Below are 13,400 nucleotides of genomic sequence, written 5' to 3' on the forward strand. Positions count from 1 at the left end.
CTGAAGCTCGTTGACAGTCAGCGCGGTTCTTATAGTATCCCCGATAACCGCGAAGGGCAGGGGTCTGCATTGCTGGAAACCAAGTTTCCTGAAGAGCAATGCAGAGAACAGGGGAAACACTCAGAAGCATCCGGAGCTCAGGCAGGTGGTGGAAATAACCGCCGCAATTCCACTGGAGAATGGAAGCAGGAAGGGACTGGGAGGGCGTGAAGGTGACTAAGAGGCAGACGGCGAGGCAGAGTCAACGGCCGCCACTGGGCGAGAGTCAGTTGTGTCCATAGGAGAGGCCCCCGAGGGTTCCGTGAGGGCGAGATCCGCGGCAGAGGCGAGGATCTCCACCTCATCCCCAGAGCCAGAACTATTGACAGCAGGCGGTACTGAAACTGCCGGAGCGTCCTTCTTGGACACGTTCCGTTCCTTCTTCTCGCATCTGTCCTTTGGCTAAGAGGGCTGGGAGAGTTTCTCTGAAGGAGCGTCGGAGGCTGACGACGACGCAGAAGCCCTACGACCAGCAGGTGGAGGAACCTTCAGCCACTGGCTGACATCTGGCAGGGTAGCAGAAGAAAAGGAAGAAGGGAGGGCCCCGAGGGACCCCTTCCACTAGAGAGGAACCGGCAGAGGCGACGCCCTGCGGAGAAGGAGGGGGAGGAATCGAGCCCCCTGGTTTTGGAGCAGATGTCACTCCCGAAGCATGTGCGGGGGGAGTGACAGAAGGGGGTTTGCCCCCAACTGCTAAGGGGGCAACAGAGGAAGGCTTGCCCCCAGACACGAGGGGGACAGACAGAGATGTACGGCCCCGAGGGCCCACTGAAGGCAGCACAGATGAGGCAACAACTGCCGCCCGCGAGGGCGACGATAACGTGGCTGCAGCATAAGAAGTTTGAAGAGGGACAGGATGCAACCTTTCAAATTTCAGTTTTGCCTCGCGAAAAGTAAGCCGGTCCAGGGTCTTAAATTCCATAATCTTCCGCTCCTTATGAAGAACGGGGCAGTCCGGCGAGCATGGAGAGTGGTGTTCCCCACAGTTGACACAGACAGGCGGAGGTGCACATGGAGAATCGGGATGAGAGGGGCGTCCGCAATCTCGACATGTGGCGCTGGATGGGCAACGGGAGGACATATGCCCAAACTTCCAGCACTGGAAGCACCGCATCGGAGGAGGGACGTATAGCTTGACGTCACAACGGTAAACCATTACCTTGACCTTCTCAGGCAATACAGCACCCTCGAAGGCCAAGATAAAGGCACCGGTGGCCACCCTTTTGGTCTTGGGTCCTCTGTGCACACGACGGACAAAATGTACACCACGTTGTTCCAAGTCAGCTCTCAGCTCGTCATCGGACTGTAACAAGAGGTCGCAATGGTAAATAATCCCCTGGACCATATTTAAGCTACTGTGGGGAGTGACGGTAACAGGGACGTCTCCCAGCTTATCACACAAGAGCAACGCCCGTGACTGGGCTGGGGAGGACATCTTGAGGAGGATGGACCCATTCCTCATTTTAGACAACCCCGCCACTTCCACAAACTTATCCTCCAGGTGTTCCACAAAAAACATAGGCTTTGTCGAAAGAAAGGAGTCACCATCAGTCCTGCTGCAGACAAGGTTTTGTGGAACATAAGGCTCCAGCTTGGCACTAGATCTGCATCCCTCCCACGGCGCAGCCAACGAAGGGAACGACTGAGGGTCATATTGTGCAGCATATGAATGTGGAACAAACTGCTCTGTAATCTGTGTCTTACCCAAAACCACTCTGCATTTGAAAGTAGATTAAAGCTGTTATCACTGGCATAGGTCCCCTCTCAGCATAACCTGGCTGTTTTCTTTCAAATCACTCACACTTTCCTCATCCATTTCTATTTCTGTTTTGTTTCTTCCATTTCAACTGCTAATCTAACCATATTATTTCTCACTCTTCCTATGACCAGTCAATGACTTCTCATTATTGATTTATCCTATACTACTGCCACACACTTCTGCTAGATGTTATTATTCATATTCTACAGTGTGGCACACAAAAAAACCGCCTGCAAGTAGAGACTACTAGTCGATTACGCATGAATTATTGTCAAACAGATACAACAACAAATAGATATACATGTAATAATTAGATAATAAAGAAATAACAAATAAGCTAATGGAAGCAACAGCTTTGATAAAATAGATGACAATTGGTGGGCGACAAAGGGCAGTCTAGTACTCGGGCCTGGTTTTTCATGTGCCACCCCGTATAACAAAATTATAAATATATGGGGTTTAAGAAATGTTAATCTTATTAACAAATCATCATTACAGGGTTTTGAAAACTCCTTTACAAATTTCTAGGACTTGTAGATGGCAGTGAGTGTATAATATTTTGAATAATAGGAACCCATGTCCAGCAACATACCATTTCCATTCTGCAGCAGTTTTAATTCAGATGAGTTGTGTGTAAATTTCTGCTGATGGAAAGTGAAAAGTCTCAGACCTGCTAGACCTAGTACACAATATTGCAGGCAGGATGATGCCTACTATGTCAGTCAGTCACCTGACATCATATAATGTCTGCCTTGTTGCGAGACTTATTCAATGTCAGTGCTTCTCTGATACAGTAAACATTGTTTTGTGACACATTTTTTGAATACATAGACATGTTCCTTATGTATGGCACTGCTCACGGCAATGGAAAAACTGATAGTCATCTGTATCAAATAGGTTTTCCACAGTGTAGCATGCCATCACACAAACTTTCTGCCTAAGTTACGCAGCATCGCTGAAATACACACCTTCACCATGAGGAGGTAGGATTTGTTGTTCCATGGCAATGCTGCACACACGAACTGGAAGATGATTTACTGCATTGTGATGAAGAGAGCATGTCAATGAGCACTCAAATAATTGCGCGTGCAATGGGTGTTAGTGACAGTGTGTCTAGGATGTTCTGTGTGAGCAACAATTACATCTATACCACTTACAAAAGGTACACACTATTAGTCCAATTTTTTTCCTCAACAGTTTCCTGCACCACTACATTGACACATTCTCATTTCAACATCAAGTTCTGTTCACAGATGAGGGACTGTGTTCTGAATTCACAAAACAGCCATGTCTGGGCAGATAAAAAATCCTCGTGCCATGATCGTTCAGGGATTTCAAAACCAGTTTCATATTATCGAGTAGGCAGGTATTCTGAATGGTCAGCTGACTGGGACATACCTCTTTCCACTCAAGCTAACTGGCCCTGCACACTTGATCTTGCTACAAAACATATTGTACCTGTTCTTGGAAGCTGTGCCTCTGTATGCCCATCATGAAAAGTTGCTTTAGCATAATGGTGCACCACCCCACTTTTCTCACATGTGGCTTGGAAACATCTCAAGAGATGATATGGTGAAAGATGGATAAGCAGAGGTGAGCCAACCAAGTGGCTGCCACGATCCAAGCGCATGGCTGCCCAGACCACCAGATTTAACTCCTATGGACTATTGCTTGTGGGGTAGCATGCAAAGTTCAATCTACAAATTTCCTGTAGAGACAGAGGAAGATCTGCTGGCACAAGTTCTGGCCACTGCACTAGAAACTGAAGAGGCACCGGGTGGAATGGTGAGTGTGTCTCAGAACATGCTTCATAGGTAACAGCATTGGTGGTCGCCACATCAAGCCGCCGTTGTAATGCATCAGTACTGTTCTGCACATACAATAATCTGGGTTCTTTTTTGTTTTGAAATACTGTAAACACACTAAGCATTAATACAAACAAAATGAACTTCAGTAATAAATGGATTTTTTTAAGTTTCCTTTTGAATTGTTGCCTGCTAATGTATTGCGCCATGTCTAATCCCTAAAGCAGAAATGGACGAGTTAAACATCTGAATTGAAACCATCGTAGAAAGGAAATGGTACATTTCTGGATGTGGGTTCCTATTCGCCAAGCGCCCTGTTATTGGTCATGTACTGCACACATAATGGTTATTCACTCGGATCTCTGATGAGATGAAGATAGAGCCTGAAGACCCTAATTTTGTCAGGTTAAATACTTGCATAAATAAATAAAATATGGGTCTAGCACAAAGTCTGATGGTACATGGTGCCACTAGGTATGCAACATGATTGCCTCTGGTTTACATAGCTTATAATTTGTACAACAACCAATAAGTTTTTGATGTGTTATGGCTGGTGGCAATGCCCATCTTCAAGCATATCTAATAGATAATGCAAGACGGCACAAAGGACGTTCGAATGTTTACCTGGTCAGCACTTTCTCTAGATCTCTCACCCAATGAAAACATCTCGTCATGGGTTGCTGAGAGACTGGCACATCACCATTCACCGGCCACTATCATTGATGAACTTTGGCACTGAGTTTAAAAAGTATGGAATGGCGTACCAGTATCACTCACACTCAGTTCATCTTAGTGCCCAGCTGGGTTATCGATATTGTTGTTACCAGAGGTGACAGACCTGTGTACTAAATTTCACACCTGTATATCCCCAATAACCTACACATTTGCAAAGATATTCTTCCTACTATACTGTATATGCATGATAAATGAAATTTCATTATTTGCTTTCGTTCCTGATTTTTTAATTTTATTGGCTAGCCATGTACTTTATTTACTTCAGGTGCAGTGCTCCAGAGAATAATTCTATTAAGAAAACCAGAAGAGAACACATGTAAAATAAGACAGCGCTCCTGTTATGAGGATAACACTAAGAGATACTGCTTCGAGCAGAAGAACTACGTTTCTTGAATAATTTATCAATATGTTGAATAAGTTTCAGTTTGTTATCCAGTTTGACCAAAAAGAAGTTTAGGTTCAGTATTTTGTTTAGTGTTTAACCATTAATGTCTAATTTTGATTCTAGAAGATTTGTCCTTGCTCATTTGAAATTGATTAATGTGGGACTGTGAGATTAAGACTTAAACTGTTACCTTTAAACTAATTGCATGGTGTTTAGTTATCACCGGAGAGGCTCTGGTACAGTTGAGTTTAGACCTTGATTAGTACAACTCATTAGACCAAAAACCAAATGAGTAAAAATAAATATTTGAATTTTTTCAAGAAAAATATTGGATTTCAGTAGTAGTAGTAGTAGCAGCAGCAACATGTTCCAAGAGATATTGTGTCTCAAATTATTGAGTGCTGCATGTTTGTCAAAAGCCCTATAACAGACAAGTGTCCTATGGTTTGTATTATTATGAGGGTATTTCCAAGTATGCTAGGCAATTTATTTCTAAGATGACTTCACTGTTTCTTACTGATCTTCAAAATTGTAATTTCTTGTTAAAGTGTTGTTACAAAGCTCATGTAACAATGAAACCTGAATTAATTTCTCATATGCTATGAAAGCAAGGGGAAACTACAGCCGTAATTTTTCCCGAGGGCATCCAGCTTTACTGTATGATTAAATGATGATGGCGTCCTCTTGGGTAAAATATTCCAGAGGTAAAATAGTGCCCCATTTGGATTTCCGGGCGGGGACTACTCAAGAAGACGTTGTTATCAGGAGAAAGAAAACTGGCATTCTACAGATCGGAGCGTGGAATGTCAGACCCCTTAATCGGGCAGGTAAGTTCGAAAATTTAAAAAGGGAAATGGATAGGTTAAAGTTAGATATAGTGGGAATTAGTGAAGTTCGGTAGCAAGAGGAACAAGACTTTTCGTCAGGTGAATACAGGGTTATAAATACAAAATCAAATAGGGGTAATGCAGGAGTAGGTTCAATAATGAATAAAAAAAATAGGAATCCGATAAGCTACTACAAACAGCATAGCAAACGCATTATTGTGGCCAAGATACACATGAAGCCCACGCCTACCACAGTAGTACACGTTTATATGCCAACTAGCTCTGCAGATAATGAAGAAATTGATGAAATGTATGATGAGATAAAAGAAATTATTCAGGTAGTGAAAGGAGACGAAAATTTAATAGTCATGGGTGACTGGAATTCGACAGCAGGAAAAGGAAGAGAAAGCCGCGTGGTAGAATTTTGCACAGAACACAAATTAATCATAACTAACACTTTGTTCAAGAATCATGAAACAAGTGTGTATACATGGAAGAAGCCTGGAGATACTAGAAGGTTTCAGACAGATTATGTAATGGTAAGACAGAGATTTAGGAACCAGGTTTTAAATTGTAAGACATTTCCAGGGGCAGATGTGGAAGATGACCACAATCTATTGGTTAAGAACTGTAGATTAAAACTGAAGAAACTGCAAAAAGGTGGGAATTTAAGGAGATGGGACCTGGATAAACCAAAAGAACCAGAGGTTGTACAGAGTTTCAGGGAAAGCATAAGGGAGCAATTGACAGGAATGGGGGAAAGAAATACAGTAGAAGAAGAATGGGTAGCTTTGAGAGATGAAGTAGTGAAGGCAGCAGAGGATCAAGTAGGTAAAAAGATGAGGGCTACTAGAAATCCTTGGGTAACAGAAGAGATATTGAATTCAATTGATGAAAGGAGAAAATATAAAAACGCAGTAAATGAAGCAGGCAAAAAGTAATACAGACGTCTCAAAAATGAGATCGACAGGAAGTGTAAAATGGCTAAGCAGGGATGGCTAGAGGACAAATGTAAGGATGTAGAGGCTTATCTCACTAGGGGTAAAATAGATACTGCCTACAGGAAAATTAAAGAGACCTTTGGAGAAAGGAGAACCACTTGTATGAATATCGAGAGCTTTGATGGAAACCCATATCTAAGCAAAGAAGGGAAAGCAGAAAGGTGGAAGGAGTATATAGAGGGTCTATACAAGGGCGATGTACTTGAGGACAATATTATGAAATGGGAGAGGATGTAGATGAAGATGAAATGGGAGATATGATACTGCGTGAAGAGTTTGACAGAGCACTGAAAGACTTGAGTCTAAACAAGGCCCCAGAAGTAGACAACATTGCGTTAGAACTACTGATAGCCTTGGGTGAGCCAGCCCTGACAAAACTTTACCATCTGGTGAGCAAGATGTATGAGACAGGTGAAATACCCTCAGACTTCAAGAAGAATATAATAATTCCAATACCAAAGAAAGCGGTGTTTACAGACTTGAAAATTACCAAACTATCAGTTTAATAAGTCACAGATGCAAAATACTAACGCGAAATCTTTACCGACAAATGGAAAAACTGGTAGAAGCCAACCTCGGGGAAGATCAGTTTGGATTCCGTAGAAATGTTGGAACATGTGAGGCAATACTGATCTTATGACTTGTCTTAGAAGAAAGATTGAGGAAAGGCAAACCTATGTTTCTAGCATATGTAGACTTAGAGAAAGCTTTTCACAATGTTGACTGGAATACTATCCTTTAAAAATTCTGAAAGTTGTAGTGGTAAAATACAGGGAGCGAAAGGCTATTTACAATTTGTACAGAAACCAAATGGCAATTATAAGAGTCGAGGGACATGAAAGGGAAGCACTGGTTGGGAAGGGAGTGAGACAGGGTTGTAGTCTATCCCCTATGTTATTGAATCTGTATATTGAGCAAGCAATAAAGGAAACAAAAGAAAAGTTCGGAGTAGGTATTAAAATCCATGGATAAGAAATAAAAACCTTGAGGTTTGCCAATGACATTGTAATTCTATCAGAGACAAAAAAGGACTTGGAAGAGCAGTTAAACGGAATGGACAGTGCCTTGAAAGGAGGGTATAAGATGAACATAAGCAAAATCAAAACGAGGATACTGGAATGTAGTCGAATTAAGTCGGGTGATGTTGAGGGTATCAGATTAGGAAATGAGACACTTGAAGTAGTAAAGGAGTTTTGCTATTTGGGGAGCAAAATAACTGATGATGGTCAAAGTAGAGAGGATATAAAATGTAGACTGGCAATGGCAAGGAAAGCATTTCTGAAACGAAAAATTTGTTAACATCGAATATAGATTTAAATGTCAGGAAGTCGTTTCGCAAAGTATTTGTATGGAAGTTAAACATGGACAATAAATAGTTTAGACAAGAAGAGTATAGAATATTTCCAAACGTGGTGCTACAGAATAATGTTGAAGGTTAGATGGGGAGATCACATAACTAATGAGGAAGTATTGAATAGAATTGGGGAGAAGAGGAGCTTGTGGCACAACTTGGCTAGAAGAAGCAATCGGTTGGTAGGACATATTCTGAGACATCGGGGGATCATCAGTTTAGTACTGGAGGGCAGTGTGGAGGGTAAAAATCATAGAGGGATACCAAGAGATAAATACACTAAGCAAATTCAGAAGGATGTAGGCTGCTGTAGGTACTGGGAGATGAAGAAGCTTGCACAGAATAGATTAGCATTGAGAGCTGCATAAAATCAGTCTCAGGACTGAAGACCACAACAAGAACAACAATAACAACATGCTATTATTGACTAACAAAAATGTAGATCAGTTCGAAGAATGTATTCATTGTCCAATGTACTGGATTTAACTGGGATTCTGTACAGAGTTGTTATACCTATGCAGTTTGAGGTAAAAATGCACTTACTGTATCTACAGCTTTTGCACTGCATGCCGATTGTTGATAATTTATAATATGGTATTTTGTTCTATTTCATTAGAATTTAACGCCAACACCCAATATGACAAATGTATTACTCAGGCTAAACTACACATCAATCTGTTATGGAAACGATATTTTTGTGTTGAGATTTATTAGTTTCACCAACTCATATGCAAAAGGTTACATTCCAACCTACTTATGCCTTGGGCTACGCTTATTGGTCATTCTATGAGCATGCCTAGTGTTTTTTTTTTTTTTTTTTTTTTTCCACTCACATTCAATGGCTTCACTAACTCTCAATTAATCTTTGTCTAACCTAGACCTCAAGCTACAAGCCAGTCTGTAAGCACAACTAGTTTTCTTCCCACCACCCACATCGAAAACCAATGTAATCAGTTTGTATATTCTGATAATAGAAATCAGTCAACAATTCTATTGGCTAATGTATACAATCACCCCATTGGTTATGACTAACTTCAAAGAATTTGCAACATCAACACGCAACACGTAAGTGCACTTTTGGGAGGTTTCGTTATTTTTGTTAACTAATTAGCCAATTGTACAGACATTAACAAACACTCATTTCTCACCAAAATGAGAAATACCTTCAATTCATTCTAATAAAAATCAAACTATAAGCAATATCTCCACTTACACAATATTACAAATCAACATTTTATTATATATTCAAACACCGACAAGTGATTACTATACCTTCTCACCATCTAATGTGAAGAATGGTGCTACAGAATGCAACCACTGAAAGGAGGAGGCACTTGTTGGAAGCTTCTGATCTGGACAAGCCATCACAATCTCTTCAGGAACAATATCTTCTGTCTTATGTCTATGAAGAAAAGAGCTCAAATGTTTTGCTGTGTATAATACTGGCAACATATTCAGATTGTTTCCACAGTCATCTGTGTATCTGTGAAAAAACATGTTGCATAAATGAAATTGTTACAACTGTAAAGACCAGTAACTTCTAAACTGTTGATATCTAAAGAAAACGGAAATGTAATCCTGAAGCTGGAAGAGAACACGCAGCAAAGTAAGAAATAATTTTTTTTAAAATGTGTATTGTCAATTTCAAGCTATCTTCAATTTCCTCCTCTCCGGAATGGTCTCTACAACACAACAGACTGTACTCACAGTAGCATAAATGCAGAGTCAACGAAACTAGGCTGTTTCTTATGGAGCACATATTGTAACATAAATGTTAAGCACAGCTTGAACGATCAAGATTTTGAAACACTAGTTCCATGGGGAACCTACAAACACAATGCATAGACTGGTAACACTGCAAAAAGGGAGATGGAAGCAGAATGCATCTTATAGACATAGTAGCAATAGCAGTGCTGCCTCCTTGACAAAGTCAATGCAGGTACTTGTGCACTTTGTGAAACAATATAGGCAGCACTTGCCATGAGGTGTGATGTGAGCACATGGAGGTATTGAAAGTACCCTCAGAGAGCAAAAGGCAGCTCAAATAATTGTGCCAAATCCTGATATCAGTATGACCCCAAAATGCATAATGTATTCAGAAACAGAGAGCTCATTAGGCCAAAGTTTGCAAGATATTTGCCAGGGCCAAAATAATTTTGTGGATCATGCTTCATTTTTTGCTCCTCCATCAGTCTCCTAACTGGTCTGATGTGCTCTGGCATGACTTCCTGTCCTTTGCCAATGTCTTCATCTCAGAGTAGCAACAAAAATCCTCAATCAGTTGGTGAATATGTTCCTGTCTCTAACTTCCCATACAATTTTTACTCTCTGCAACTCCCCTAGCACCACAGAAGTTATTCCTTGATGTCTTAACACGTCCTATCATCTTGTCACTTCTTCCTGTCAGTGTTACCCACAAATTCATTTCCTCATCAATTCTGCAGAAAACCTCTCCACATTTATTATGTCAGTCCTAATATTCAACATCCTTCTACAGCCAACTTCTCAAGTGCTTCGCATCTCTACTTTTTCAGTTTTCCCTGTCCAAGATTCATTGCCATACTATTTTCTGCTCTATACATGCATTCTCAGATATTTCTTCCACAATCTACATGGATAATCTACAAAACGCAGTTAAGTGCCTGACAGAGGGTTCATCGAACACCTTCACAATTCTCTGTTATTCTAATCTTGTATAGTGCGCCAAAAGAACGAACACCTATATCTTGCCATACGAGCTCTGATTTCCATTATTTTATCATGGTGATCGTTTCTCCCAATGTAGGTCGCTGTCAACATAATATTTTCGGATTTGGAGGAGAAAGTTGGTGATTGGAATTTTGTGAGAAGATTCTACCACAGCAAAAAATGCCTTCGTTTTAATGATGTACACTGCAAATGCTGTACAAATTCAGTGACACTCTCTCTCTCCTCTATTTCACGATAACGCAAAACATGCTGCTCTTCTTTGAATTTTTTGATGTATTCCGTCAATCCTATCTGGTAAGGATCCCACACCGCGCAGCAGTATTCTAAAAGAAGACGGACAAGATAGTGTAGGCAGTCTCCTTAGTAGATCTCTTACATTTTCTCAGTGTCCTGCCAATAAAACGCAGTCTTTGGTTAGCCTTCACAACATTTTCTATGAATTCCTTCCAATTTATGTTGTTCATAACTGTAATTCCTAGGTATTTGGTTGAATTTATGGTCTTTAGATTTGACTGATTTACGATATAACTTAAGTTTAACAGATTCCTTTTAGCACTCATGTGGATGACCTCACACTCCTTGTTATTTAGAGTCAAATGATAATTTTCGCACCATACAAATATCTTTTCTAAACCATTTTGCAGTTTGTTTTGATCTTCTCATGACTTTATTAGTTGATAAATGACAGCGTCTTCTGCAAACAACCTAAGATGGCTGCTCAGATTGTCTCCGTAATTGTTTATATAGATAAGGAGCAGCAAAGGGCATTATAACACTAACTTGGGGAAAGCCAGAAATCACTTCTGTTTTACTCCAGCTTTCCATCAATTACTACAAACTATGACCCCTCTGACAGGAAGTCACAAATCCAGTCATGTAACTAAGACAATATTCCATAAGCACACAATGTCAGTACAATCTGCTTGTGTAGTACAGTTTCAAAAGCCTTCTTGTAATCCAGAAATAGGGAATCAATCCGAAATCCGTTGTCAACAGTGCTCAACATTTCATGCAAATAAAGAACTACTTGTGTTTCACAAGAATGATGTTTACTAAATCCACAAAATTTAAATGGTGGTTTCTTGTACCATATCTCCTGGCACTCGCAATTCACAGTCTGTCACTTTCCAACCTAACAAAGAGCTTGAGCTGTGTTACAGATTTAAGGCTGATGTTTAATACTAGTAGGCCTACACTTCTTTTAGTCAGAAATGCCCTCTTTTTTTCCCTGTGTGTCTACTTTTTTATTTCCTCCTTGCTTCTTCCATCACATACTATTTTGCTTCCAAGGTAGCAGAATTCCTTCACTTCATCTAATTTGGGGTTACTAATTTTGGTGTTAAGCTTATTGATGATCTCATTTCTGCTATTCTTGGTCTTCTCAATTTATACTCTGTAGACATCAGACTGTTAATGCCATTCAACAGGTGCTACCATCTTTCACCAACAATAACCATGTTGTTTGTGAATCTTACCACTGAGGCCTTTCACCTTTAGTTTTTATTCCACTCTTGAACCATTCCTTGCTTATATGATGTGGATGGGGATGAAAGACTGTATCACTGTCGTACATCCTTTTTAATCCAATCACTTTGTCCTTGGTCTTCAATTAAATTGTTACCTGTTGGTTATTGTACATATTGTATACTATCCATTTTTTTTTCTAAAGCTTACATCTATTTGGGGGAGGAATTTTGTACATCTTCCATTGTCAAATACTTTTACTAGGTCAACAAACCCTATGAATGCATCATGATTTTTCTTTAGTCTTGCTTCTGTTATCAAATGCAATGTCAAAACTGCCTCTCTGGTACCTTTACTTTTCCTAAGGCCAAAGTAATCATCATCTAACAAAGTCTCAATTTTCTTTCCCATTCTTCTGAGTATCATTTATGTAGCCTTAGCTACCTTTGGCTCTTGATACACAGCTGAATTCAATACTTGAACTGTTCAGTAACTATAGCAAATATTTTCCTCATATTACATTCATTTCCTCTGGCAACTCACAATCTGATGCCTCACCCCAAACCTATCCTTAATTACAGGTCTGTTACTTGTCAGTCTGTTGTCACAGTACTCATTGCAATAATTGAAATGGTGGCTTCTTGTACAACAACTGCTGGCATTGACAATTCACAGGCTGTCATTTTCCAACCTAACAAAAAGCCTGAGCTGTGTTACAAATCAGTGTCACCACAACCGCCATTCCTCAACAGTACAAACAATATTGTTGGTTGGTTGGTTGATCGATTTGGGGGAGGACGATGATCGGATTACGAAGGATTGGTAAGGAAATGCCCGTACCCTTTCAAAGGAACCATACTGGCATTTGCCTGAAGCGATTTAGGGAAATCATGGAAAACCTAAATCGCAATGCCCAGACACGTGATTGAACCATCATCTTCCCAAATGCGAGTCCAGTGTGCCACCTTGCTCAGTAAAATATTGATGTCATTATAGGAGTATTTAGGTCAAACTTTATAACCTAATGTAAAGTCAAACAATCTGTGAAGATTGCCAAATGATTTCAGTTTCAGCACTCATCACTTTTCTCACCTGTTGCTGACTATCTAATGCCATGCTCCAACTGCATACACAGAACACACATTAACCTGTGTACTGTGGTGGCACTTTCCCTGTTCAAGACTTCAGTTAAAGCAGTGACTGTAAAACAAATCCTGTATAAACATCAGAGATGATGATGATGATGGGTGAAGACTGAGTGTACCTTCTAAGTGCTATTGATAATATTGTAAAAGTTGTGCTTTGTCCCCTCCCCCCTTTTGCAT

At 40.4% G+C, this 13,400-nt stretch overlaps 1 protein-coding gene across 3 annotated transcripts in view; it reads right to left on the minus strand.

Annotated features, from left to right (window-relative positions):
- The window catches only part of LOC126336382 (CDP-diacylglycerol--glycerol-3-phosphate 3-phosphatidyltransferase, mitochondrial-like), a 101,108-nt gene that overhangs the window by 86,092 nt on the left and 1,616 nt on the right, over positions 1-13,400 (minus strand). Inside the window, exon 2 of one of the 3 annotated variants that reach the window (XM_050000000.1) lies at positions 9,175-9,385. In XM_050000000.1, the coding sequence (XP_049855957.1) occupies positions 9,175-9,385 (211 nt within the window). Of the gene's footprint in view, positions 1-9,174; positions 9,386-13,400 lie in introns of those variants that run through there. The other 2 variants (XM_050000001.1, XM_050000002.1) reach the window with 2 other exon arrangements.

The sequence above is a fragment of the Schistocerca gregaria genome, chromosome 2, assembly GCF_023897955.1.
Source record: "Schistocerca gregaria isolate iqSchGreg1 chromosome 2, iqSchGreg1.2, whole genome shotgun sequence".
Lineage (NCBI taxonomy): Eukaryota > Metazoa > Arthropoda > Insecta > Orthoptera > Acrididae > Schistocerca > Schistocerca gregaria.